The sequence below is a fragment of the Marmota monax genome, unplaced genomic scaffold (assembly GCF_021218885.2).
Source record: "Marmota monax isolate L192 unplaced genomic scaffold, Marmota_monax_Labrador192_F-V1.1 WCK01_AAM20220418_F8-fsc00125, whole genome shotgun sequence".
In the NCBI taxonomy this organism is placed as follows: Eukaryota; Metazoa; Chordata; class Mammalia; order Rodentia; family Sciuridae; genus Marmota; species Marmota monax.
This window is the reverse complement of record NW_026695235.1, coordinates 13271726-13299139: the sequence shown is the minus strand read 5'-3', so window position 1 is coordinate 13299139 and position 27414 is coordinate 13271726. Positions and strand designations below refer to the sequence as shown.

General features: G+C 60.0%; 2 protein-coding genes across 3 annotated transcripts; one reads left to right on the top strand and one right to left on the bottom strand.

Moving 5' to 3' along the window:
* Nucleotides 1-1646: 1646 nt before the first annotated feature.
* On the bottom strand, nt 1647-8794 carry LOC124089077 (sterile alpha motif domain-containing protein 1-like). Its single transcript, XM_046439022.2, has 2 exons — nt 8233-8794; nt 1647-3547 (listed from the first exon to the last, which is right to left on the bottom strand). The coding sequence occupies exons 1-2, from the start codon at nt 8767-8769 to the stop codon at nt 3512-3514; spliced, it is 573 nt and encodes a 190-aa protein (XP_046294978.1). The 5' UTR covers nt 8770-8794; the 3' UTR covers nt 1647-3511.
* On the top strand, nt 8344-27389 carry Slc19a1 (solute carrier family 19 member 1). 2 transcript variants are annotated; one of them, XM_046438976.1, is made up of 6 exons: nt 8344-8440; nt 13948-14184; nt 16097-16862; nt 17108-17300; nt 19768-19909; nt 26278-27389. In XM_046438976.1, the coding sequence occupies exons 2-6, from the start codon at nt 13996-13998 to the stop codon at nt 26542-26544; spliced, it is 1557 nt and encodes a 518-aa protein (XP_046294932.1). In that variant the 5' UTR covers nt 8344-8440; nt 13948-13995; the 3' UTR covers nt 26545-27389. The 2 variants fall into 2 exon arrangements, with proteins under 2 accessions (XP_046294932.1, XP_046294933.1); XM_046438977.1 differs by lacking the exon at nt 8344-8440 and adding an exon at nt 8864-8985.
* Nucleotides 27390-27414: the final 25 nt, after the last annotated feature.

Genomic DNA, 27414 nt, shown 5'->3' with positions numbered 1-27414 from the left:
AGGAAGGTGGAGAGGAGGAGGAGGAAGGTGGAGAGGAGGAGGAGGAAGGTGGAGGGGAGGAGGAGGAAGGTGGAGGGGAGGAGGAGGAAGGTGGAGGGGAGGAGGAGGAGGAAGGTGGAGGGGAGGAGGAGGAGGAAGGTGGAGGAGAGGAGGAGGAAGGTGGAGGGGAGGAGGAGGAAGGTGGAGGGGAGGAGGAGGAAGGTGGAGGGGAGGAGGAGGAAGGTGGAGGGGAGGAGGAGGAAGGTGGAGGAGGGGAGGAGGAGGAAGGTGGAGGAGAGGAGGAGGAAGGTGGAGAGGAGGGAGGAGGAGGAAGGTGGAGGGGAGGAGGAGGAAGGTGGAGGAGAGGAGGAGGAAGGTGGAGGGGAGGAGGAGGAGGAAGGTGGAGGGGAGGAGGAGGAAGGGGGAGGGGAGGAGGAGGAGGAAGGTGGAGGGGAGGAGGAGGAGGAAGGTGGAGGGGAGGAGGAGGAAGGTGGAGGGGAGGAGGAGGAGGAAGGTGGAGGGGAGGAGGAGGAGGAAGGTGGAGGAGAGGAGGAGGAAGGTGGAGGGGAGGAGGAGGAAGGTGGAGGGGAGGAGGAGGAAGGTGGAGGAGGGGAGGAGGAGGAAGGTGGAGGAGGGGAGGAGGAGGAAGGTGGAGGAGAGGAGGAGGAAGGTGGAGAGGAGGGAGGAGGAGGAAGGTGGAGAGGAGGGAGGAGGAGGAAGGTGGAGGAGAGGAGGAGGAAGGTGGAGGGGAGGAGGAGGAGGAAGGTGGAGGGGAGGAGGAGGAGGAAGGTGGAGGGGAGGAGGAGGAAGGTGGAGGGGAGGAGGAGGAAGGTGGAGAGGAGGAGGAGGAAGGTGGAGGGGAGGAGGAGGAAGGTGGAGGAGAGGAGGAGGAAGGTGGAGGGGAGGAGGAGGAAGGTGGAGGGGAGGAGGAGGAGGAAGGTGGAGGGGAGGAGGAGGAGGAAGGTGGAGGGGAGGAGGAGGAAGGTGGAGGGGAGGAGGAGGAAGGGGGAGGGGAGGAGGAGGAAGGTGGAGGGGAGGAGGAGGAAGGTGGAGGAGAGGAGGAGGAGGAAGGTGGAGGGAGGAGGAGGAGGAAGGTGGAGGAGGGGAGGAGGAGGAAGGTGGAGGGGAGGAGGAGGAGGAAGGTGGAGGGGAGGAGGAGGAAGGTGGAGGGGAGGAGGAGGAAGGTGGAGGGGAGGAGGAGGAAGGTGGAGGAGGGGAGGAGGAGGAAGGTGGAGGGGAGGAGGAGGAAGGTGGAGGGGAGGAGGAGGGAAGGTGGAGGGGAGGAGGAGGAGGAAGGTGGAGGGAGGAGGAGGAGGAAGGTGGAGGAGGGGAGGAGGAGGAAGGTGGAGGAGAGGAGGAGGAAGGTGGAGGGGAGGAGGAGGAAGGTGGAGGGGAGGAGGAGGAGGAAGGTGGAGGGGAGGAGGAGGAAGGTGGAGAGGAGGGAGGAGGAGGAAGGTGGAGGGGAGGAGGAGGAAGGTGGAGGGGAGGAGGAGGAAGGTGGAAGAGAGGAGGAGGAGGAAGGTGGAGGAGAGGAGGAGGAAGGTGGAGGGGAGGAGGAGGAGGAAGGTGGAGGGGAGGAGGAGGAGGAAGGTGGAGGGGAGGAGGAGGAAGGTGGAGGGGAGGAGGAGGAAGGTGGAGGGGAGGAGGAGGGAAGGTGAGTGGAGGAGGAGGAAGGTGCAGAAGGAGCGGGGTGGGGGTGGCCCTTCCTGTTCCAGGCACCCCTGTGTCAGCATGTGGAGAGGCCCCTGTCATCATGTGGAGAAGGTCGCAGGAAGGTCAGGTGAAGGAACCTGAAGGCAGGCTCTCAGAACTCCAACCTGGAGGACACTGGCCCAGAGGGCGAACCCACTCTCTGTGAACCGTGAAGAGTCCTAGCAGAGGAACTGGGATGCGTGCTCTGTCCACCTATCACTTAACGCATGTGCACTCAAGAGCCAACCAGACCACGTGGTCCCGAGGACTCCAAGCAGAAGCCGCCCGCTCTGCATGTCCACTTGTGCACTGTGGTAGTATAGACAGAGTGGTGTAGGAAGGGCCACACAGCAGGGTCCATGGGAAGAAGGGCACCAGCAAATGTCCTCACTCTTGTGGGATTTAGCGTGTGCAGACTTGAGGGTCCAGCCAGGGCCCAAGAGAACTTGAGGATGGAGTGACAGAACTGGGGAGTCCATGTGGCCTTGGGGCATGGAACGCTCCCCAGAGGTACCCTTTCCCAAGCCCCAGACAGACCCAACCAGGGAGGTGAGCTGGAGGCCCTCATGGTGGTCAGGAGAGGCCGAGAGGAGAGCCACTGGGGCAGATCGGCAGCAGCAGACCAGGCTTGGGAATGCTGAGATCAGGCGACTGGGAGGTGGGAATGGGACGGTCTGTAGTGGGGGTGATCATTGTCCCACCCTGACCATTTAGGTGAGACCTCGAACAACTGAGTGCATCAACCCAAGGCCCCAGGAGAGCTGGGCCCTGAGATGTAGAAAGTCTGTAGCTGGGGTCAACCAGACGGCTAGAGTCTCCATGTGGAGCACTCTATGGCTGGAGCACACTGGGCCTGCACCCACAGCCAGCCTCCAGGGCTCTGTGTCCCACCTGCAACCAAGGGCCAGAGTGTTGGCGCCCTGCTGTCCACTTCACGTCCAGCCACCCATGGCCTCCCAGACTCTCTCGGACCCCTGGCTCCAATGCCTTCCTCTCATGCCTTTCCACCCACTCCCAGAAGAGGGAGCTGTGAGCTCTCAGCACCCCTGAGGCCTTTCACCCACATACAGCCCAACAGGCTTTTAAAAAATTAATTTTATTGAGGTGCAATTCACAGGCACGGAAGCACAAGGTTAAATGTGCTTGGACAGACACATACCTTCTGACCACTGTGCTTGTCAGGCAGGACTGCTCCACTGACCCTCCTCTGGCCACAGGCCGGCACTGACCCATTCCTGTCAGGACAGAGCCCCCTGTCCCACGTGGTCTGGCCTGCCTAGCACTTACAGGCACCGGGCATGCTTGTCCTTCACCTCCTAAGCCCATCTGGGCCCTGCTGGTTTCTAGCAACCACAGCTACATGGGGTGCACTGCGTGCACGTGCCTCAGCCCTCCTGAGCAGGTGCGTGGGGAGGGACGGCCACACGGGCTGCTTAGGCTCCCAGGCTGCTCCGTGTGCTCGCCAGCCCTTGGCGCCTATTTTTAAGGGTGAGCATCCAGTGGGCACCCCATGGACCCTCGATCTTGGTGATGCGTGACTGATATCAGGCATATTTCCACATGCTTATTGGTCATTTGTACACCTCTGGGTCTTCTCAAAACTTTTGCTTTTTTAAAAAACTGGATTATCTTCTTATTCCCAGGTCACAAGTGTTATTCACTTACTCTGGACACAAGCCCTGTGTCAGGAACGTGGACATGGAGTGTAGACCTTTCTCCCAGGTGGCCGGCCTCTCCTGCCCCTTCTGGCCTCCTCCCACTGCTCCTGGTCCAGTCTGGTAGCACTTCCTCTCATGGATTGTGCCTCCAGCCGAGGTCGGGAGAGGTCCTGGTTGGGATGCTAGGTGTTCCCTGAGGCTGTGTCGAAGGCTCGTGCCTAGGGAGGTGGTGAGGCCTGGTCAAGGTGGGGCCTACTGGGAGGTCTAGGTCATGGGCTGGGGACTAGGAGGAGACTGGGGGACCCAGCCCCTTTCTGTCTTCTGCTTCCTGTAGCAAGGTGAGCAATTGTGACAAACCACATGCTCCCCCATGAAGTATGCCACAGGCTCAGAGATCAATGGGCCAAGTAATATTAAGACCTTCAACACTGAGCAGAAGTAAACCTTTCCTCCTTACGAGCCGACTACCTCAGGCATTTTCTTACAGAGATGAAAAGCAGACTACTGTAGTCACTACCCAGCAGGACTGTGTTGATGGAAAGCTTACCTACCTGAGCTGCCCTGCATGTAGCCACCAGCTGTGATTTAAATAGCTAATGGCTACCACACTAATATATTCAAGTTTTACTTTTAATGTAGGCCTAGAATCTATTTCAAATTGGTGTTTGTGAATGGGTATGAAACAAGGGTCAATGTTCTTTTTGTCTGTGGTATGGGGAGGGATCCTGGGGCCCTGTGCATGCAAGGCCAGTGCTCTGCCACTGAGCTGCGCCTGTCCCAGCTAAGGACCATGTGTCTGTGTACATCCAGTAGTTCTGAAAGGCAGTGCCCAGCCGGGCCACAGGGCACCTTCCTGGACACGCAGGTGTCTCTTTCTGGAAGCTGTTCTTGCCCTTCTCTCTGTGAGAACACCCACCCCAACATTGGCTCCTCTTACTCAAAATAGCTGTGGCTGTGGTGGGTCCTTCCGATTTTCCTGTCTGTTTGGAATCAGCTTTTCCTTTCTACAAAATAAGAAGCCTGGGATTCAGATTGGATTACCTTGAATGCCTTGGGGGAGACACTCTCCTAAGCGAGCCTTGCAACCGTGAACAAGTACCTCTTCCTGGTTGGTCTAGATGCTTGTTCTCTCGTCGTGCTTTGTAGCTCAGTATAGAAGGCTGGCACGACTCCTACATTCTCAGGTGTTTACGTTTTTGATGTGAATGGTGTCATGGACTTCCCCATCACCTGCTCCTGTGTTGGGGCACAGTGCTCTTTGTGAACCTGGTTTCCTGCGACCTTGCTGAGCTGACTCGTTCCTGTCTCTGGTAGATTTCTCACACGTGGCATGACGGTCGCCCCACCTGTGAGCAGCGAGTTCTGCCCCTTCAGTCTCTGCCTAGGACCCAGTTCTCCTTCTTGCCACATGTGTTGGCTCTCTGTGCCTTGTTCCCACCTAGACTGACAGCACATGCTCCTTCACAATGAGAATGTCACCTGCAGGTTTCTTGAACAGCTCCTCTGCCACCAGTGTCCACCAGCAGTGACCATGGGCTCAGTGGAGGTCCTCTCTGCCCGGGATGTGCTGTGTGGCCAGCCCTCACTGCATGCAGAAGGCTGGGGTGCTCATTCTGACCTCCTGCCTGTGGATAAGTGCTCGGAGGGCTTCCAGAGCAGTGGCCTCAAACCCACCTTGTGCTGCCTGCTCTGTTTGCACATCTCCTACTGTGATTTCATGTCATTCTCCAGCAGCTTCACTGTGGTCCCAAAAGGGAACTAGCCTCCCTTGTTCTCTCCTACATGCACGAGCACCCAGGGGTTTGTGAAAAGCTGACTTGAGCGCTGGTGTCTGGAGCCCTCCCAAGGAAGGCCATGCTACAGCTGGCCAGGCAGAGCACCCAGCCCAGAGGTGCTCAGAGGGGCTGGTGCCCACAGGGGGCACTCTCAGGCTGCTGCAGGAGCTCTGCTCTGGGTCAGGGTTCAATCCAGGGGCAGAGACAGGCTCCAGAGAGGACAGTAGGCTCAGGAATGAGGTTGGGGGTGCTTGCTGGCTGTGCTGAGGTCTTGCTAAACCAGTACGTGGGCAAGAAGGGTACTGGGTCCTCTGCCTCCACTCAGCTGCTGCAGGCTTCAGGGAGTGGGAGGAGAGGACTGGGTCCTCCCTGACAGGGGCACTCCCTGCTCCTCTCAAGGTACCCATACCCATGCGGATGGGGGATACTAAGGGGCCAGAGCCTCCAACCACGACAGGCCTGCATGGCTCTGCTTGGACCTGGTCCACTTGGAGCCCAGCTCAGTCTGACCTCTAGGGCCCTGGTGTAGGAGAGGCAGAGAAGCCCAGGACAGGGAAGGCAGAGAGACCGGCTTGATGCTGAGAAGGAACGTGTGCACAGAGGCATTGCCCAACTGTTCTCAGGTCTAGAGCTCTCCTTGGGGACACATCTCTGTCCAGTGGCTTCCAGCAGAAGTTACCACTGAGAACAGATGGACAGTGCTGTTCAGAAATGAAGAGTGGGAGACTCAGAAATCCTCAACCAGGCCCCAGCTCTGCGTGCCGGTACTGGGTTCAAGGAAACACTGCGAGCCAGCCCTGTTCCTGGGACCACGTGTAGCATGTGGGGACGCTGGCTGAGTGCACAGAGCAGTCAACAACATGCAACGCCCCCAACGCTGTGCCCTGATGTCCACATGTGTGGCATGCCTGTGCGTGTGTGCGTGTCTGGGCTCTGGGTTTCTTGCTCAGGGAAGGCCCTGATCCAGACTGTGGGAACCAGGGCTCTACCACCAGAACACACCTGTTTCCAAAGCCGGGGTTGTCCTGTGCCCATGGCTGCTGCTGCTGGAAGCGGGCTCTTGGGGGGAGCCCTGAAACTGTGGAAAGACATTTGCAGGGACTTCCCTGTGTCAGATGAGGGTTGGGGTAGACTCAGGTGGCCAGGACATTGGTTGGGAACATTCTGGACTTTGGGAGCACTAACTGAACATAGCTGCCATGCTCCCTGGTGGGAGTGGGCACTGCAGGGGAACTCTGCCCAAATCAATTCAGGTGGGTCTGAGTATTCTTGATGGTCCTGGGCAGTGGGACAAAGTGGGCAGCTACACTTGATGGGGGATACCACCAAGCAGTTCCTCCAGGTCGGCCTGGAGCTGGGCATTGCTGGGTTAGGCTGCAGACGCCACCTAAACACCTCTGGGAGGCAAGGAGTCTCTGTGGGCCTGCAGAAGCTGGGCACCACCCCTCCAGCCTATGGCTGCTCCCCCCTGACGTGGACAGACTGTTAAATCCAGGAGACCCTCCTGCAGCTTGTCTTCGCCACAGCACCTTGTGCCTTTCAAAGCTTGCAGTGGCTCCCACCAGACTGTCCACTGACCCCCACCACCGTGCGATGCCCACCTCTGATGCTGCTGCAGAGCCCTCCTCCAGCCAACGCCTGGAGTGGCCTGTCCTCCCTCAGAGCAACTGCTCTCAGTGACCACGGGCCTCAGGTGCTGCTGCTCACCGTGGGCCCCTCCACTCCAGCCCACCCAACAGGGCCTGCTGCAGCTGGGATCCCAGTCCTTGTGGGAAGGGGACTTTAGACAGCCCTCCCCGCGCAGGTGCGCAGGAGTCTCGCAGTTCTACACACAGCTGGAGACGGTGGGGGAGACTGCCGCCCTCTGTGGCCTCTGCACGCTGCCCTTGCCCTGGTGCCCACCCTTCCTGCCTATGGGTACGGTGGCCACCATCAGGGCTCCTGTGGGCAGGCTCCTTGCTAAGCCCCATGGGGGCACTGGCCAGGCTGCCTGCCTCTGTCCACTTCTAGTAGTGGCCCCTGACCTGCTCAGAGGACCATACCGCCCTGTCCCCCAGGTCTTCAGCCACTCACACACAGGAAGGAGGGACTCTCTGGAGTTCTGCCCCTCGGTCTGCCTGCAGGAGTGGGGACTGGCACAGCCAGAGTGCTGGTGGGCACATGCAGCTCTCCCTAAAGTTCTGTGAGCTATCTCAGAACCCACTTCCAAGCTGCAACTGTTTTCGGTTATTGATATTTGTTCCTGCTGTTGTCCACATACAGGGACCCGTGGACAGGACCAAGGCTGGCTGAGCATACAGCCATTGAGTGCAAGGACCCATGCAGGCTTCCAGGCATGGAATGGACGGGACAGAATTCTGCGGGACTCTGCACACCCGAAGGGACAGCAATAGCAGGTCCAGCAGGCCAGGAGTGGGTCCAAACCATTCACATATGAAAAAGGGAAGGGCAGGGGCATTTTGAGGGGCTCCTACAATTCCTGAGCTGCCATGGAGCTGCTTCCCCCTGCCCCACTCTGTGGAACACAGCCTGGGCACCCCCAATAACCTGGACTCAGGGCTGGAGTTCTTTGGGCAGTGACTGGTGGCCATGTACCACTGAGGTCCAAGTCCAGAAGAGTAGAACAGTCACAAGTTGGGGAAGAGCTGTGCCGGTGGGGAAACTGTGGGTGTCCACACCGGGGCCCCCGAGTTAGCACAGGTGGTCCCTGCATCCCCTCAGTTCTATCCCCCAGACTTCCTGGTCATTCTTCCTGGCTCTCCCTCTGCCTTTCCGCCTTGCTTTCCCACTGATGGGCACAAGCACTGGGCGTTCAGCCAAACCCAGGGCCCTGAAAGGGATGGCTGCCAGTGCCCCCGGCCTGGGCATCTTGCAGCCCTAACTTCATGAGAGCCAGCAGCGGCAGCCCAGGGACCCTCCCATCTCAGCTCCCTGCCCCGGTTAACAAATCCTTGCTGGTTCAAGATGAGCCTGAAGGTGGAATGGGGCCTCGCGTCTCAGGCTGGTACCTGCAGTGCAGCTTGAGCCCGCAGTCCGCCGCTGGCCAGAGCTCTGGCCCCTGGACTGGGCTTTCGGACCGACAGGGAGCGAACGTTTCTAAAGGTGCCTGAAAGAAAGCGGGCACGAACCTTTTGTTCCCGGGTGTAGACAGAGGCCAGGAGCAGGCCCGCGGAAGGGCTTCGGTCCTCAAGTACGGCCAGGTCCAGGGGCGGGCCCGGGGAGGGGCCTCGGTCCCCAAGGCTCAGCGGCCGCGGTAGGGGAGGGGGCGGGGAGCGACGCTCGGGTCTGTCCAGGCAGGTCCCAGACGTCGCAGCGACCAAGGCCAGGCGCCGGCGGGTAGGGGCTCCAGGAGCAGGCTCCGGCGGGTGGTCGGGGACTGCGGCAGGAAGTGGGGGCGCGGAGGCTGGTGGGCGAAGGGCAGAGGGTCGCGCGGAAGAGGTGGGGGGAGTACACGGAAAGGGCGAGGTGGGGCAGGGGACGCGGGGCAGAGACTGGGATAGCGCCGGGGCACAGGGGCGGGCCGAGAGGGCGAGGGACCGACGTGGAGGAGGTGGGGGGCGGCCGGGCCGAGAAGGAGGTGCCGAGACACAGGGCAGCGGGGGACGCGCAGCGGGGGCGCGGCTGCACGAGGAGCCGCGTGACCCCGACGCTGACGGTGGCGACATCCGGAGAGCGCGTGCGCACAGCTGCGGGCGCGTGGGCTGTCTGTGGGCGTGCCCTGGGCGTGGGCGCTTGCCTACTCCAGGAGACGCTCCTGCGGCTGCGCGGCGCTGCACTGGTCACGCCCGCCCGCCGTCCCGCGCTCGCGCGCGGCATTGTAGGAACTGTAGTCCGAGCGTCCTCGTGCGCGGGACCCGGAGCGCCGCTGCTGCCCAGCCCAGGTACCCGCCTGCGGGGCGCGCTGCCGGGGGCGCGGGCTGGGTCTGGGGAAGGGCTGGGGTCCGTGGGGTGAGTGCGGGCCGCGGTGCGTGGGGTGCCAGAGGTCCCTGGTTGAGTGCGGGGGCGGGCCTGGGTCTGCGGGGTGCCAGGGTGAGCGCGGGAGCGGGCCAGGATCTGCGAAATACCTGGAGAACCTGGATGAGGGCTGCAGACCGGGGTCTGCGGGACGTCAAGGGTCGCCGGGGGCGTGAAGGGTGTGGAGTGGGGACTCAGAGTTTTGGCGCCAAGGTCCAGGTGCTATGGGCTGCGTGCATGCGGGGCGCCCATGGTGTCTGAACCCTCTGGTAACTTCGCGCCTGTCTGTCCGGTGAGGGCTGGGAGCGCCACTCCTCTTCTCCGTCTTCTCCCCGGGCCAGGAGAAACGCCTGGACCCGCCTGGATGCGCGTGCCTCTGCACCTGTGCTCGTGCTCCATCTGGCGGGAGTCTGCCACCCAATCCTCTGGCCCAGTAAAGCTCCCTGGCGCGCCTCCAGGCCTTTTGTAGTCGCGCCTGGAGGTTGTAGATAGGGCTCAAACAACTTCCCCTTGGAGCGGCTCTTGGCATGTTCTGGCAGGGAATAGGAGGTGTCTCCCTGTTGGACAGGGGCCTGGGAGCCTCTCCTGAGAGGTCCTCCAACATGTCTATAACAGGAAACCGCTTCTCAGGGTCCTGTCCCAGTCTCCATGGGAGGCTCCTGGGGAGGCTGGGGGGTGGCCCAGGCACATGCTATGTCTTCAGGGAATTTCTCACCATCCAGTCGTCCTGGTCTCGGGATACCAGTCAGAACCTAAACGAGTCCAGAAGGTATCTACAAGAAGCTGTTTCTCAGCACTGCACAGTGGAGATAGGATAAAGTCCTCCACGGTGCCTGCTGCTCCACCCTGCTGAGGAGTGTGGTCTTTCCCTGCTCCTCTGCCTGCCCCCCGGAGCCCAGATGGACCCAGCAGCATGCAGGACCCTCTGGCCCAGTAAAGCCGCCTGGGTGCTTCAGAGGCCTGTCGTCCAGATGTTTGGTTGTCTGTGCTGGGCAGCTGAGAAACCATGCTTGTCCGTGTGGCATGTCAGCCACAGTCAGAGGGCAGTCCTACTCGGGAAGGATGTCACTCTGCTGGGGGGAGGACTTCTTGGATTGTCTCTGAACCCAGCCGTGCCACCTGCTTGCCACAAGCTCCCGTGCTGTTTCTGAGACTGTGCCCGCCTCGTGGGCTCCCCTGCTCTCCTCCGGCAGGTGGCTCCAAGCCTGTGTGGGGAAGAGGTGTGTGGGGCTCTGCTGTGGAGGCCGGGGGACCTAGTTGGCCTGTTAGCTGACTGTGTGGGAGGTTGAATAGCCTCCGGTGGAGTGGAGTGGACTGGCAGGGAAAATGGGCTGTGGGGGCCCAGCCTCATTGATGAGACCTTGGCCTGCCTCAGTCCTGCTCAGGGGTTGGCCTGGGGAGGGCTGTCCCGGCCTCTTGTCCTGGCCGCTGACTAACAGGGCTTGAGGGTGCCCTGCCCTGGGTTGCGAAAGACTGTGCAGGTAAACAAGTGTTTGGACTTGTGGAGCTCAACATTGTCCATCAGGGGCCAGTGTTAAAAGTGTATTTCAAGTATGGACCTGGACTTTTGACCCCTGGTTCCTGTGTGACAGCCCTTGCTTCTGGGGCAGGGCTGAGCCCCTCCCCTGGCCAGTTTTCTGTCCCAGCCTGCCTCTTAGTCATGCTGTCCACTGGCCCAGTAGGTGCTGGAGTTGGCAGCCCCAGCACCGATTCTGGAAGGTTTTGGAGGTGTGCATGGGTGTGCCCCCCTCTTAGTGTTCCCTCCCCCACTCTTTGTGTTCCATCAGTACCCTTGCAGCACGAGCTCTAGCTCAGGGAGGGTGGTCCAGGGCTGTAGAGCTGGGGAGAGCCTGTGTTGAAGGAGGGAAGGTTGAGAACACTCCAAGGAACGAGGCTAAAGTAGAAAGGTGGCTCCTGTGGGACCTGGGTTGCAGCTGCTTCTCTTCTCCTTACCATGCCTCGCTCTTGCTGCCTCTGTGGAAGTGAAGGTCCGCTGGAGTCTGGGAGCATCCTAGGACTCCCGAAAGGGCTCAGGGAGCAGGAAGGGAGCCTGCCTTCCTGAGATCCTGCCTGGCCTTCCTGTGTGCACCCTACCAGGAAGTTGGTCCTGGGTCGGCTGGGCTTCTCTGCTGAGCAGTGGTGGAAGTTCAGGTGGAAGCGCAGTGCCATGCAGGGGTGATGCCAGCCAGGGGCTGGGCTGCAGATGGGAACCTGGAAATGTGCGCATGCCACAAAGCCCCACCTATGGGGACATGCTGGCCCTTTAGCAGTTATGTACTCCAAGAACAAAGATGGTGCAGGGCCCTGTCAGCCTCCTGATTCTCCTTACAAGATTTCAGAGCCCCCCACTGTGCTGCAGAAGTGTCCCCAGATGGCGGGGAGGGGACTGGAAGGGAGGGGCAGAGCCGACAGGAGCAGATACAGCAGTCCTGAGACTCCTGTGCTCTCTGGGTGTGGTGGGTGGCCTGTTCTGGCTCCCTGTGGGACATGTTGCAGGGTGTCCTCGGCTGCACCAGGGTTTAGGTGGACCTGAGGGGCGGGCCCCTGGTGATCTCTCATCGTAGCTCAAGACGTCAGCTTTGTGTCACACTGACCCAAACACCCGACAGGGACAACTTAGGAGGAAAAGTCTATTTTGGCTCACAGTTCAGAGGTCGGTCTGTGGTGGGCCCAAGGTGAAGGAGGACATCATCATGCGCCAGGCAGGCAGCCAGGAAGCAGGGGTGGGGAGGGGCCACAGAGAAGAGGCACCCTTCCAGGGCAGCCCCCAAGGACCCTCTCCTCCAGCCCTGCCCACCTGCCTTCAGTGACCACCTGGGAGGTCCATTCAGACTAGGATGGATCAAGAGGTCACAGCGCTCACCATCCAGTCATCTCGTCTCCCAATACTTCTGCATTGACATCAGCTTTGGGGACGCCTCACGTCCCTCCAGGGTTTGGGAAGTAAAAGGAGTGTGACCCCGATTCCCAGTGGACACCCAGTGAGGAACGGAGCCGCCTCCTGAGGGCTGGGCCTTCCTGGCTCCCACCCCTTCTCAGCTGTTTCCAAAGCTCCCCGGGAGGCTGGGAAGAGTGAGGCCAAGAGAGTGGACCTCAGCGTTTGTTCAGCTGAAGCCGGGGCTGGGCTGGGCTTCTCCTGGCTGGTTGTGTCCTGCTGTCAGCCCTGCCTGGCTGCTTGTTTTTCCTCTGGCCCTTTGAGAATGTGGGTCCTGTCCCAGGCCCTGTAACTTCCGGGGCCACTGCTGGTTCTCATCATCCCCCACCCCCCCCATAGAACTCTCTGGAATCCTCGCAGCTGCTTGGCCCCTGCCCTCCCGCCCTGGCAGCCACCCAAAACAGGCCACCGGCCCCTGCCTCTTTAGGGGTTAATCTGCCTTCCCCCTCGGCACAGAAAGGAGCACATTGGGACTGAGAGGGCAGAATCTCGGATGGTCTTGACAAGGGCCGTGGGGTAGGGGAGCCCCAGAGTGGGTCCCTGCAAGTCACCTCACTTTCCTGGGCCTCTGTCATGTAAAGGAGGGTCAGAGGTGTCTTCAGCTAAGAGGTGTCCCAGGTCCCAGGGTCCCAGTGCCAGGAATTGGGCCCTCAAAGCCGGCGCCACATCTCTGGAGCTTTCTTCACCCCTCGGGACTCTCCCTGAGCTGAGACCCTCTGGAGACCACTGCAGACACTGTACCTGCCCAGGCAGGCTGTGGGAGGGGCAGAGTCATCCACCCGCCTGAGTCCCGCCTGCCTCCCTGTGCTTCTGCCTCTGCCCCTGCCTCAGCAACGGGGGCCGCCTCTGCACAGGATCCCCCACGCCATCCTCCAGGAGGGAGGTCACCCAGCAGAATGGAGCTGCGGTCACAGGGGCAGCTGGCCGGAGCCTCCTTAGCCATGTGGGAAGCCTGCAGCGCCTGGCACGTGGAGGTGTGGGGGCCAGCACAAGCCACAGGGCGCTGGGGACCTGGGCCTGGAGGTGGCTCCTGCCCTGTTAGTGCCTGTTCTACCCCCAGCAATGGGTAGAGCCTTTGTCCTGGACAGCATCTGGAAGGTGAAGACACTGCTGAGCACAGAGTCCTCACATGTACCCATCAAAGTGCCCGGGCTGTGCTGCAAGGCCAGCCTCTGGGAACGGCAGGCTGGATGGGCCCCCTGCAGCTGGACCTGGGTGCCTGTTGTCTGGGATGTCAGCTTCTAGCTGCTTCTCTAGGACACTGGGGCCCCTGAGTGCAAGTCTAGGCCTTGGGTCTGTCTCCGTCCTTCTTCTGCCTTGTTTTGCCCACGGCTGCCCTTGGCCCCTGGAGGGCACCTGCTTCTCCACAGCCTCCTCCCCTGCTGCGGCGCCTACCCACTGCATTCCATAGTAGAGCCCCCTGGTTATGTGGGGGACCATCCAGGGGTTCCGGCCTGTGCCCCCAGCCACCCCTGCTGACCACCTGTGGGATGGCCCTGTGCATGCCTGGTGTCCTAGCAGAGCTGTTCCTCTCTGGCCACCTTGGATGCCACTTGAGCAGCAGCTTTTGTGGGACACTTGTGCAGTAGTCACTGCCAGGGCCAGCGCCAGAGCCAGCTGTCCCTAAGACCTGTCCCCTGAGACCTGTGGGTAGGGGAGCCATGTCCAGCCCAGTAGCCATGAGCACACACATTGCCAGGCACTGAAAATGAATCTAGTGTGCCCCCAGACCCTGAATTTTAAACGTCATTAATCTGTTAACTAAGTGCATTTGTTTGCTTGGTTTAATTAACCTCCAGCAGCCCCTCCCCTGTGGCTGGAGCTTCTGTCTGGTCCTCAGGTTGGCTGTCCAGGCCGTGTGGTGGGGCCTGGGAGGAGGAGCCCTGGGCTGAGCCTTCTGGGGAGGAGGGGGTGCCGCAGGCTCTGGCCAGCCTGACTCTGTTCTTCTTTCCAGGTGTGTCACCTGCAGCCCCCACCAGGGTTGAGTGTGGGCCTGGGCAGCATGGTGCCCTCTGGCCAGGTGGCGGAGAAGGAGGCATCCGAGGAGCCTGGACCCGGCCGTGAGCCCCGCTCATGGCGATGCCTGGTGCTCTTCCTCTGCTTCTACGGCTTCATGGCCCAGATGCGGCCCGGGGAGAGCTTCATCACGCCCTACCTCCTGGGGCCCGACAAGAACTTCACCCGGGAGCAGGCACGTGGGTGTGGGCTGTAGGGGCCATGTTTCACAGGTGGGCAGGGGGGCAAGGGGGCTCTTGATGCATGGGCAGCTGAGGCTGGAGAAGGTAAGTGGCTGTGTGAGCACAACTCAGGGGCCCGAGGGCTCTGGGCGGGTCCTGGACCCCATGCTCCCCACAGTGGGCACTGTCGGAGGGAGGGGCCCTGCTTTGACACATTCTTCAGGCCAGTTAGAAGGGTCTTGGGTTCTAAGAGATGAAGCACAGGTCTAAGGTGCTGCCCCCACCCCGCCAGGCCCCTCATCTACCATCCCGGTGGAGCCCGTGTCCAGCCATGGGGGCACCTGCCTCCAGCCAGGAGCCAGCAGGTATCTGCCTAGAGGTTGTCAAAGGAATGTCCTTTCACTTGTTTCACTTGGCTAGGGGCACACAGGGTCCATTGAAACCCTGTAATGGGCTTATGTGCAGACATGCAGCCCAGGGCCCTGCGTGGCCCAGTGCTGGGGTCATTTCCTCCTTGAGTTTGCACGGTGTGCTGTGTAGAATGTGGTCAGAGAGAAGGAGCATGGAGGATAGCCCTCACCCCGCACGCTCACCGCTTGGCCAGAGGCTTCTCTGCTCTCGACCCGGGGCTGCAGTCCACCGTCATCATGGATAGGAACAAGCGTGTGTGTGAAGCACCCTTTATAGTAAGATGGAAACCCCTCGCAGAGATGTTTACTGGTCCTGCCTTCCCGCCCTCTCACATTCCACACTGATTAGAAAGTAGACTGCAGAGGTCACACCGTCCCAGTAGACCTTGGAGTCCTCGGGGACTGTGGTCTCAGGCTTTGCCCTCTGGCCCCATAGGCCAGTCCTCTGGTCTCAGCCCCTCTGGCTGCAGGGACTGAGCAGGCCAGTGCTTGCTGGGCCTGGATCCACAAGTTCACGTAAGTGGTGTCTAATGACACCTCTTTTGGAACCTGCCTCCTGCCCATCTGATGGGGGACATTCATCTGTGTGGATTCAGGGCCGGTCCTGCTGGAGTCTCGCCTATAGTTGAGCCACAGACCATTTCTCCAGTGCTTCTCGGTGGGGGAGGAGCTTCTGCTTTGGGTGTAAGAATTTGTCAGAATCCTCAGGTCTGGGGTATAGGGAGCATTCTGGGACCCTAGGGGCGTTCCCAGCTTGCTTGGCTGGACGTGCCTCCTGCAGTGTGCCACAGGCTCCTGGGTCCTGGCCTGGGGCCGTGGTCTGTCATCAGGCTCTCGAGGCAGAGAGCAAATGTCGTCCGTTAATTGAGATGAAGGCCCTTGGCCACCTTCTCCAGGCCCTCCCTCTGCCTGGCCTTCCTGTGTAGGTGCTGGGTGCAGTCTGGGCTCTGGCCTGTGGGCTGGGCCTCCAGCTGCTGCCTTGCCACCCGTCTTGTCCACTTCCCTCCTTTTTCCCTCTCACCACAGCCCCCTGCCCACCCAGGTCCTGTGTAACCCATCCACTGACCTCCTTTGTCCTGTCCTGCCCTCTGGAAGGGCTGAGGTGGCTCAGGTGGTACCTACTGCCCACAGTGCTGTTTTTCATGTTGTATTTAAGGTGAAACCAAATTCTGAGTCCAGGAAAAGCAAGTCAGTCCAGATTACCACTACCTAGGATGTAATGGGTCGTTTTCAGTGGTAATGGCCACTTCCTGTGGCGGCTGCTGCCTCCTTCTGATTGCCTGGGGTCGGCAGTTTCTTGGGCTACAGGCTCTCCAGTCCCAGGTCCCCCTGGCATGCCTGGACAGGGTACTCCGCAGGGAGCCATGTGGGCATTTGACTCATGGTGGCAAGGCAGCCGTTGCCACAGAAAGTGGTCAGCAGGGATGGCTGCGGCAGTGTGGGCCCCTGCTTGGTCACCCCTGTGCACTTAGCAGAGTGGTCAGTGTTCCTCACAGCGGCTGCTCCCTGTCCGCAGGTGACCAACGAGGTCATTCCGGTGCTGTCCTACTCCTACCTGGTGGTGCTGGTCCCGGTCTTCTTGCTCACCGACTACCTGCGCTACAAGCCCGTGCTGGTGCTGCAGGGCCTGAGCTACGTGAGTGTGTGGCTGCTGCTGCTGCTGGGCCACTCTGTGCTGCACATGCAGCTCATGGAGGTCTGCTACAGCGTCACCATGGCTGCCCGCATCGCCTACTCCTCCTACATCTTCTCCCTGGTGCACCCTGCCCGCTACCAGCGCATGGCCAGCTACTCGAGGACCGCGGTGCTGCTGGGCGTCTTCACCAGCTCCGTGCTGGGCCAGCTGCTGGTCACCGTGGGCCGGATGTCCTTCTCCATGCTCAACTACATCTCCCTGGCCTTCCTCAACTTTAGCCTGGTTCTCGCCCTCTTCCTGAGGCGTCCCAAGCGCAGCCTCTTCTTCAACCGCAGTGCGCCTGCACGTGGAGCCTCACCCAGCGAGCTGGACCAGATGCACCCGGCCCCTGACCAGCCTGTGCGCGGGAAGCTGGGGCGTGCTCTGGGTGCCTGCAGGGACTCCTTCTTGGCACACATGCTGTGGGAGCTGGTGGGCAGTGCGCGGCGGCCACAGCTGCGCCTCTGGTCCCTTTGGTGGGTCTCCAACTCTGCTGGCTACTACCTGATAGTCTACTACGTACACGTCCTGTGGAACGAGGTGTGCCCCACCGCCAGCAGCACGCAGGTCTACAACGGCGCCGCAGACGCTGCCTCCACACTCCTGGGTATGTGGAGCCCTGTCCTCCAAGCCCTCACCTGGGCCATGACCAGCACTCCCACCCAACACCAGCCCGAGCCCCCCCTTCTTGGGCCTGGCCCCCAGCACTCCCACCTCCAGCCCAGCTAGCTCCCACCATTGGCCTGCTTCCCTGCCCCCCAGTGCAAGCTGCACAGCCCGTACCCAGCCCCCTCCCTGGCCTCCCTTTGCTCTACCCGGCCCTAGCGTGACCGTGACATCTCCTGTCCCCAGGTGCCATCACGTCCTTTGCCGCAGGCTTTGTGAATATCCGCTGGGCTCTGTGGTCGAAGGTGGTCATTGCGAGCATCCTGGCCGTGCAGGCCGGGCTGGTCTTTCTCATGACCAGCACCCAGGACATCTGGCTCTGCTACGCAGCTTTTGTGCTCTTCCGCGGCGCCTACCAGTTCCTTGTGCCCATCGCCACGTGAGTGGGCCGAGGGGAGGGACTAGCAGGAGGTTCTGCAGGGAGCAGCAGGTGTGCGCATGGGTAGCAAGGGCAGGCCTGTGGACGACTGGCCTTGTTCACAGGTAGCTGAGGTCCACCACATCCCTCTGGCTCCCTGCCCCAACCTGCCAGCCCCCCGGGACCCCTGCACTGCCCCTCGCCCAGACCCTCTGGGCTCTTCTCTGAAGCTGCCTGGGCACTACCGCCAGCTGAGAGGGCCCACTCTGCATGCCAGGCTCTTTCTGTGTATACACCAGATGTGTGTAACACACTCACACTTACCACACGCCATGCAGTCACGTGCTCTTGCTCACACTGTCCACGCAGGTGCTGCCTCCCTCGGCCTCCCACTCCCCTGCCCACCCTTCCCAGGGCTGCCCTGCCTCCCCCCCCACTAGGGCCGTGGGCCCCCATACACTGTCAGCACACACGCCCCTGCCCTGGGAGCGCTGAGCCCGTCTTGCCCCACCTGCGGGATGTGGCCTGCACCTGGACTTCCCTGCCCTCTGCACCTTGAACGCTTGCTCTCTTGGGTACTGGAAGTGGGGCTCAAACCCAGGGTCCTTTCTGTCCCATCCTGACCACACTCTGGGTTGCAGACCTCCCTGGTCTGTGGCCGCTGTCCCCACGCCTGCCCCTCATGTCTCCCACGTCCCAGTCTGCCTTCTCCCTAGGAGGCCCTCTTGACCCTGCCCCCAGCCTGTGGAGGCCCACAGTGTTTCTGAGGTGGGACTCACCTCTGCTGCCTGTCCACTTTGACAAGGGCACTAGGCTGGTGTGGCCATCCCAGGCTATCAGGCATGTTTGGCTAGTCACGAAGGGTGTGGGGCCCACTATGCGGGCCCCAGACAGTGTGGGAAGCACGTGGGAGGAGCAGACGTGGCCACAGGGCACAGGTGCTGCAGAGCCACACCAGGCTTTTCCCTGGGCCATGTGCAGGTCACTCCTGGAACAGCCAGACCCCGGTGACTGTGAGGTCAGTTCCTGCTGCTGGTGGCCACAGTGCTGAGCTGGCTTCCTGTCTGCACTTTCCCTTCCACATTCTGATGGTGGCTCACAGGTGGCTGCCTGCAGGGGAAGGCCAGGAGAGGGCCTGAGCGGGGGTTCCGGTGGACGTTGCAGGAACCCCGCAGCCTGTCTGCATGCTTGTCCTCGTGGCACCCCAGCCACGAGCCTCTGACCTGCAGGCCTTTCTTAACTTTATTTTTACTTGTATATTTTTTAACATCAATTTGTTTATTTTTTGGTACCGGGAATTGGACCCAGAGGTGCTTCATCTCTGACCCACATCCCCAGCCTTTTTTTGTTTTTTGAGACAGGTTGCTGAGAGCCTCGCTGAGTTGCCGAGGTTGGCTTTGAACTTGGGGTCCTCCTGCCTCAGCCTCCTGAGCCCATTTTGTATCTCTGGCGCCCTCTGCTAGGTCCCACTGTGGTGGGGTGCTCACCCTGGCTTGGGCAGCTCCCCAGCTGACCTGCAACCCCACCTGCTCTCATGGGCTGCAGCTCCTGTGCGCACTCCTCCTCTGCGAGGTGCTTCGGGTTCTCTTCCTGACCCCAGCGTCCCCTGTCCATCAGTTCTTGGTCGTTCTTTTTCAAAGGTTCTTAGGCATTTTTATTTGAGTGGATTCTAGAACACTTTTGTCCAGTTCTTTCTTTCAAGGAACATGTTCTGGGGAATCCATCAGAACTGCACTCAGATGTCCCTTTCTTTGGGGGCACCAGAGGCCTGGAGGACTTCACTGCCCCTCGTCCCCCGCTATCCCTGTCTCCTGTCCTAATTCCCTGCCTGTCTTCCAGAGAGACCGCCCCTGTGCACGTTCCCCTGCCCCCTGTTCTCGGGAGGACCTCCCGAGCATGTTGTCCCAGGTTCTGTAGGATCTTCCTGCACCTGCACTTGTGCTTCTTGGTGCCTGTCCTACTAGGTCGAGGATGTGGCTCTCTGTGGCCGTGAGGGGCCCGCACTCTGCTTCTGAGCTGGGTGTGCGCCCGAGCTGGGTCTGCCTTGCGGCTGGCTGGTGGTGGGTGGGCATGTGCCTGAAGGAGGGTGGGCTGGGGGGTGCTGTGCTCCTGGGAGCTGTCCGGGTGGCTGTGGGCAGGGCTAGAGGGTACCATAGACTGTACCTGTTGAGCCTCACTGTGCACCTAGGGGCGAGACTGAGAGCAACCCTGTGTGCCTTGGGTGGTCCTGTGTCTGTGACAGGGCCAGGGGCAGAGGTGGGGGAGACTGGGAACAGGCATCTGGGACAGGGCTTTGTGGGGCAGGGCCTGTGGGCAGGCGGGCAGGCTTTTGGTAGCCTATGTGGGTGGGGTTGTGTCTGGGAGCCACATTCCCTCCCTCCCACCACGCTGCATCTGGAGCTCCTCTGGACCCTCCCCGAGGTCCCACTTCAGCCCTGGCTCTTGCTTCCCGTCCTCTCCAGCCTGTCTGACCTGCTCTTCTGCCCAGTTTTCAGATCGCATCCTCTCTGTCCAAAGAGCTCTGTGCCCTGGTCTTCGGGGTCAACACGTTCCTCGCCACCATTCTCAAGACCACCATCACTCTCATCGTGTCTGACAAGCGGGGCCTGGGCCTCCCAGTGCGCTGCCAGGTGAACCCCATTTCACATGGTCCTTTTTGGGAGGGAAGCCATGGTGGGGTCTTGGGAGAGCCTCCTGGTGCCCGCAGGCCCACTGCCTGGGGTGTGCAGAGGGTGGATCACGCTCCTGCCAGGACGAAGAAAGGTGGGCTGCGGCTCACTTCTCCAGAGAGCCCCTGTGCCCTGCTGAGGATGAGCGAGTCGCTGTGGTGGCCTGGGCGGGCACGGCCCCTCAGAGTGCCTCTTCTTTCCCTCCCTGGGTGGGAGGTGCTGGGCCAGGGGAGGCTGGCCCATCAGTTTTTCCTTCTGTAGTTCATACTGTGGGCTGAGTCTGAAGGCGTCTTATTTAGCCCTAACTTCCCCAACATCCTTTGAATGGGTTTATAGTTGTACATGAGCCTGCGGTCCCGAGAGTGAGATTGTGCCTAAGTGTGAGTTAGGCCAAGGTTCATGCCGTAGCCCGAGTGGGTCCTCTGCTCAGCGTGGTTTGTTGAGACTTGACCTTCCTCCGTGAACTGCTTTTACGCCTTTGCACAAGTCCTTTCCTGAGATCTTTATTCCATCCTGAGCTGTGTGCTAACTTTCCACCAACACCACACTGTCTTGGTTACAGGGCTTAATTGTAGGTTTTGAAATTGGTCATACTGATTTCTCCAATTTTGTCTTTTTAAAAAAATTTTCCTACTATTATACCTCTTCGTATTTCTGTGTACGTTTTAGAGTACTGTCTTTACAAAAATTCTTTTGGGATTTTATTAGGAATTGCACTAAGCAAACATCAGTTTGGAGAAAGTTGACATTTATTGTCTTTCTGTCCATGAACATGGTATGCGTCTCCATCTATTTAATAATCTTTGATTTCTTTAACCATCTTAGTTTATAACATTCAAGTATTAAGTGCTCAACATGTTAAATTTATACTTTAAGTTTTTCATTTTGGGGGGCACAATTGTAAATGAGACTATATCTAACGTTTTTTTAAGTATTTATTTTTTTAGTTGTACTTGAATTCAGTCCCTTTATTTTGTTTATTTTAATATGGTGCTCTCATGTGCTAGGCCAGCGCTCTACTGCTGAGCCTCAGTGCGAGGCCAACATCTAACATTCAGTGTCTCTGTGGCTGTATTGGGGCTGTTGTCACACCACAGTCTGGGTGCCTTAAAGAGGAGAAATTCATCTTCTCAGTTGTGGAGGTGGGAGGTCCAGCTGTCTCAGGGCTGGTCCTCAGAGGCCTCTCCCCTTGGCCTGGTGCCTTCTCACTGTGACCTCATGTGGCCTTTTATCTGTGTGGGTATCCACGGTGTCTGTCGTCACCTCAGGGCCACAGTCACACAGGACCAGGACCGCCCTCACGGCCTCATTTGACCTGAGTCACCTCTCTCAAAGCCCTTTGTCCCAGTGAGGCTTCAGGGGCTTGGCTGTCAGCTGTGAATTTGGGGAGAAGGGACTCAGTTCAGTCATAACAATGAGTCGCGTTCCTGAGGGTCTGCAGATCTGTGAAGGTGTGTCCCCTGTGCACCCTGCAGTCCTGCTGAGTCCCCTTCTCCTTTCCTGAGGGTCTGTAGATCTGTGAAGGTGTGTCCCCTGTCCACCCTGCAGTCCTGCTGAGTCCCCTTCTCCTTTCCTGAGGGTCTGCAGATCTGTGAAGGTGTGTCCCCTGTCCACCCTGCTGTCCTGCTGAGTCCCTTTCTCCTTTCCTGAGGGTCTGTAGATCTGTGAAGGTGTGTCCCCTGTCCACCCTGCTGTCCTGCTGAGTCCCCTTCTCCTTTCCTGAGGGTCTGCAGATCTGTGAAGGTGTGTCCCCTGTCCACCCTGCTGTCCTGCTGAGTCCCCTTCTCCTTTCCTGAGGGTCTGCAGATCTGTGAAGGTGTGTCCCCTGTCCACCCTGCAGTCCTGCTGAGTCCCCTTCTCCTTTCCTGAGGGTCTGCAGATCTGTGAAGGTGTGTCCCCTGTCCACCCTGCAGTCCTGCTGAGTCCCCTTCTCCTTTCCTGAGGGTCTGCAGATCTGTGAAGGTGTGTCCCCTGTGCACCCTGCAGTCCTGCTGAGTCCCCTTCTCCTTTCCTGAGGGTCTGTAGATCTGTGAAGGTGTGTCCCCTGTCCACCCTGCAGTCCTGCTGAGTCCCCTTCTCCTTTCCTGAGGGTCTGTAGATCTGTGAAGGTGTGTCCCCTGTGCACCCTGCAGTCCTGCTGAGTCCCCTTCTCCTTTCCTGAGGGTCTGTAGATCTGTGAAGGTGTGTCCCCTGTGCACCCTGCAGTCCTGCTGAGTCCCTTTCTCCTTTCCTGAGGGTCTGCAGATCTGTGAAGGTGTGTCCCCTGTGCACCCTGCTGTCCTGCTGAGTCCCCTTCTCCTTTCCTGAGGGTCTGTAGATCTGTGAAGGTGTGTCCCCTGTGCACCCTGCAGTCCTGCTGAGTCCCTTTCTCCTTTCCTGAGGGTCTGCAGATCTGTGAAGGTGTGTCCCCTGTGCACCCTGCAGTCCTGCTGAGTCCCCTTCTCCTTTCCTGAGGGTCTGTAGATCTGTGAAGGTGTGTCCCCTGTCCACCCTGCAGTCCTGCTGAGTCCCCTTCTCCTTTCCTGAGGGTCTGCAGATCTGTGAAGGTGTGTCCCCTGTGCACCCTGCTGTCCTGCTGAGTCCCCTTCTCCTTTCCTGAGGGTCTGTAGATCTGTGAAGGTGTGTCCCCTGTGCACCCTGCTGTCCTGCTGAGTCCCTTTCTCCTTTCCTGAGGGTCTGCAGATCTGTGAAGGTGTGTCCACTGTCCACCCTGCTGTCCTGCTGAGTCCCCTTCTCCTTTCCTGAGGGTCTGCAGATCTGTGAAGGTGTGTCCCCTGTCCACCCTGCAGTCCTGCTGAGTCCCCTTCTCCTTTCCTGAGGGTCTGCAGACCTGTGAAGGTGTGTCCCCTGTGCACCCTGCAGTCCTGCTGAGTCCCCTTCTCCTTTCCTGAGGGTCTGCAGATCTGTGAAGGTGTGTCTCCTGTGCACCCTGCTGTCCTGCTGAGTCCCTTTCTCCTTTCCTGAGGGTCTGCAGATCTGTGAAGGTGTGTCCCCTGTGCACCCTGCTGTCCTGCTGAGTCCCCTTCTCCTTTCCTGAGGGTCTGCAGATCTGTGAAGGTGTGTCCCCTGTCCACCCTGCAGTCCTGCTGAGTCCCCTTCTCCTTTCCTGAGGGTCTGCAGATCTGTGAAGGTGTGTCCCCTGTGCACCCTGCAGTCCTGCTGAGTCCCCTTCTCCTTTCCTGAGGGTCTGCAGATCTGTGAAGGTGTGTCCCCTGTGCACCCTGCAGTCCTGCTGAGTCCCCTTCTCCTTTCCTGAGGGTCTGCAGATCTGTGAAGGTGTGTCTCCTGTGCACCCTGCTGTCCTGCTGAGTCCCTTTCTCCTTTCCTGAGGGTCTGCAGATCTGTGAAGGTGTGTCCCCTGTGCACCCTGCTGTCCTGCTGAGTCCCCTTCTCCTTTCCTGAGGGTCTGCAGATCTGTGAAGGTGTGTCCCCTGTCCACCCTGCAGTCCTGCTGAGTCCCCTTCTCCTTTCCTGAGGGTCTGCAGATCTGTGAAGGTGTGTCCCCTGTGCACCCTGCTGTCCTGCTGAGTCCCTTTCTCCTTTCCTGAGGGTCTGCAGATCTGTGAAGGTGTGTCCCCTGTGCACCCTGCAGTCCTGCTGAGTCCCCTTCTCCTTTCCTGAGGGTCTGCAGATCTGTGAAGGTGTGTCCCCTGTCCACCCTGCTGTCCTGCTGAGTCCCCTTCTCCTTTCCTGAGGGTCTGCAGATCTGTGAAGGTGTGTCCCCTGTCCACCCTGCAGTCCTGCTGAGTCCCCTTCTCCTTTCCTGAGGGTCTGTAGATCTGTGAAGGTGTGTCCCCTGTCCACCCTGCAGTCCTGCTGAGTCCCCTTCTCCTTTCCTGAGGGTCTGCAGATCTGTGAAGGTGTGTCCCCTGTGCACCCTGCAGTCCTGCTGAGTCCCCTTCTCCTTTCCTGAGGGTCTGCAGATCTGTGAAGGTGTGTCCCCTGTGCACCCTGCAGTCCTGCTGAGTCCCCTTCTCCTTTTCTGGTTGCTTTAGACTTGTTCTCTCTTAGGTTTTGGAGACCTCCTCTTTGACTAGTGAGCATTTCACAGTGTGTCCCTTAGTTTCCAAAGTCGTCTTTCTGTTGTTAGTTTTTTTCTTATTCTCTGGTGGTCAGAAAACACATACTCTGTGATTTGAGAGCTTCTGAATCTGTTGAGCAGAACTTTGTCTGTGTTGATGTGTGCTTTGCTGTTGCCTGAGAAGGATGTGGACCTGCATGCCTTCCCCCCGGCTGATGTGTTGTTCTGTTGTTGGTGAGAGGGCCGTGGAACTCTCCTGGATAACTGTGGCTCTGCTTGGCCCTCCTTCCATTTCTCCCGTGTTTGTGGCTCTCTAGTGTGCTGCATATGCACGTGGCAGGGCCTGCAACTGCACTTTCCATCGCTACATCTGTGGCCCCTGCCTCTCTGAAGTCAGCCTGTCCTCAGGCCAGCCCCCCTGCTTCCCAGTATGCACAGGCATGAGGCAGCCTCTCCCCTCACTTCTGGCCTGCCCTCTAAGCTACCTGAGTGAATTTATTGCAGACAGCGGGGAGTTGTGTCCTGTTTTAAATCCATCCGTGCAGTCTCTGCCCTGGGCTTGGTGTGTTTGGGCCATTTATATTTAATGTAGTACTTTACCTATTAGAGATCAAGTCCAGCATCCCAGTGTTCATTCTCCATTTTTCCTGCTTTCAGCTTCTGTTTTCTTTTTGAGACTTCTGATGTGTTTAGAACTTGGACCTTTATCTCTGGGAGTGTGTTTGGTGGCTTTGTTGGTTGCTGGTGTCACGTTGTGGCAGGGGAAGCCTTGGTGTTGGGCCTCCCTGCTCGTGGTGCGCTTGTCCACAGCCCGAGGCCCGCTGCGCCCTGCGGTGGTCCACTCTGTGCTGCCTGCTGTCTCTCCTCCCTTCTGTCTTCCCCTGTCTGTTTAGACAACTTCTGCCACTGTCTGCGAGAGGCCTGCTGGTCATCTGAGTCTGTCCTGGTTTCTCTCCTGGTCCTGTGGCCTCTCCTGCTGCTCTGCCAAGGCCATCTGCTTCTCTGTTGGTCTCCAGTGCGTGTCTTGCTGCCCGTGAGGCTGTTCACGGTGTCTGCTTGGAAGGCCGTCGCAGACCTTGCAGCACTGCCGTCTGGGTTGGCCTCCAGTGGCCCTCGCTGGGCGGGAGGCCTGGTGGCTGTGAGTGCTGCGAGTGGGGACTGGCCCCATGGCAGCTCCCGCAGAAGCGGTGGGGTATGCAGCTGGCACAGCCAGGCCCTGTGACACCAGGGCCCCCCCCCCACTGCCTGGGCTGGGAGCCCCTGCTCCCCATAGTCCCTTGAAGCCCTGGGGGCAGCGTCCTCTCCTTGGGGTCTCTGATGCCCCCCAGTGTAGAGGGGCATGGGAGCCTTCTCACCACCCGCTGGGGTGAGTCCAGACCCCTGTGTGGCCACTGCCGACTTTTGGGGTTGTCACACTCACTCTGGGGCCCTCCTTCAACCTCGTGTGGGCAGGTGGGCTGGTGGGAGCAGAGGCTCCTGGGGAGTCTCCCCGTTGCTGGCTGGCCCTCCTGGTCCTTCGGGCCTTCTTCCCCGTCAGTCAGCATCTCGAGGTTGCTGCTTCTACAGTTCCAGATACGTGAGGCAGAGACCAACCCAGCGGCCTGCCATCACGTGGCGGAGGCCTGGTGGTGGGCTCCTTCCCCACCTGTCCACCTACTTGCTCTGACGGTCTGAGGAGTCCTGGGGTTTGGGGACAGGGACAGGGAGAGGTGACCTCTTGGGAGCCGAGTTCTCACCGACTCTTTTAATAGTGCCCGCCCTAGAGGGCGCTGGAGCCCCACCTGCTGGTGCTGAGAACCCTCTGCCTTCTAGACCCCAGTACCTGGGTCGGTCTGGTCCCTCCCTAGTGTCCCAGGGACGAGGAGGAGATACTTCTGCAGCTGGCCTGGCTCTTCCCAGTTGTTGCCGTGCAACTCCTGCCTCTGAGCTGGAGCCGGGGCATGCAGAGGGAGCAGCAGGCGGCCTGCTGCCCTAGACGCCCTGGTCTGGCTCTGCTGAGGGAAAGCCTGCGTCGCCGGTGTTTTCCGAGGTCTCAGGGTAGCTGTGGAACCCAGCCCACGGCACCAGAGTCTGGGGAGCAGCCTGGGGAGGCCACGCGTGGGCAGGACACACACCAGGGGCTCTCTGGGGAGAGGTGGCAGGAGCCCCTCAGGACTCACCAGTGGGCAGTGGGCATCCTGCGACCCGCTCCAGCCCGAGTGCGAGTTCTGGAGCAGCCCTGGCGGGCTGGGGAGCCAGGAGCAGGCGCCCCGACGGGGCCGCGAGGCCTGCGCGGGGCCGGCACCCTCACCCACCCTCTCTGCTCTAGTTCCTCATCTACTGTGTGTACTTCCTGGTGCTGTCTGTCATCTACTTCTTGGGAGCCGGGCTGGACGGTCTGCGGCACTGCCAGCGGGACCGCCACCAGCCCCTGCCCCTGGCACAGGAGCTGAGGAGCCCCTCGGAGGAGAAGCCTGTGCGGCTGCCGAGTGTGGAACAGGGCCTGGGCGGCCTTCAGCCCTCGGCCCCACCACTGCCCCTGGAGGACAGCGCAGAAGATGGCCTTGGGACCTTGGGGCCTGGGGCCAAGGCCTGACACGGCCTGACCTCCCCCAGCAGGTTCCACACTCTGTCCTGACAGCCCGGCCTGACGGGCCGACGAGCCCCAGCACCGTCAGACTCCCCCTCGCGGAGGGCGGGCCTTGTGTGGGTGCCCCCTTGCAGTGCCTGGCGTGGGGGGGGGCCTCCTCGGGCCTTAGCACTGGGGGCCTCGGACCCCCACCCCTCAGCCCTGCTCCACTCTGGATGTGGCCCACACCTCGGGCGACTGTGGACTGGGCTGGGCTTGCCTGCTGAGGGGCCCGTGGTGGGGTCCCCGGGGTCTACCAGGCCTCCCTGCCTGCACCCCCTGGGGAGGCTGGAGGCAGATGCTGTGTCCCCAGGGGCTGGCATGCTGGCCCCACGGGCCTGGGGCTCTCATTTACTGTGACACTTCCCCACATCCTAGGTGCTTGCATTGTGGACGATGCTGTTTTTATATCTGTAAAACGAGGAACCGTTTGGCTTCTCCGTTGTGTGCGAGAAGCTGGTCTCAGGGGTGTGACAGAAAACCCATCAGATGGAGTGGTGGCTTGGGGCCCTCAGAGCCAGTCCTTCACCAAGGGTTCAGCCCAGGGCCTTTAGTTCTTTCCTCTGTTCCCGGAGTGACCTGAGATCAGGGCGGCTTGGAGCTGGTCATACGCTTTGGACGGTCAGAGAGGACTATGGACGTGCAACCTTGATGTGAACTGGGCTTGTTGGGAGCAGTAGGACCTTCTGGGGAGGTCTGCCTTCCTGGGGAGGTCTGCGTGCCAGTGGCCTCTGGGTCCGAGCCGGTTGCGTGTCCCTCTGTGACAGGAGGGTCTCTTGTGAACACTTTACCCAAATAAACCTGGAACCTGAGTGTGAGGGTGCTGACCCCAGGCCC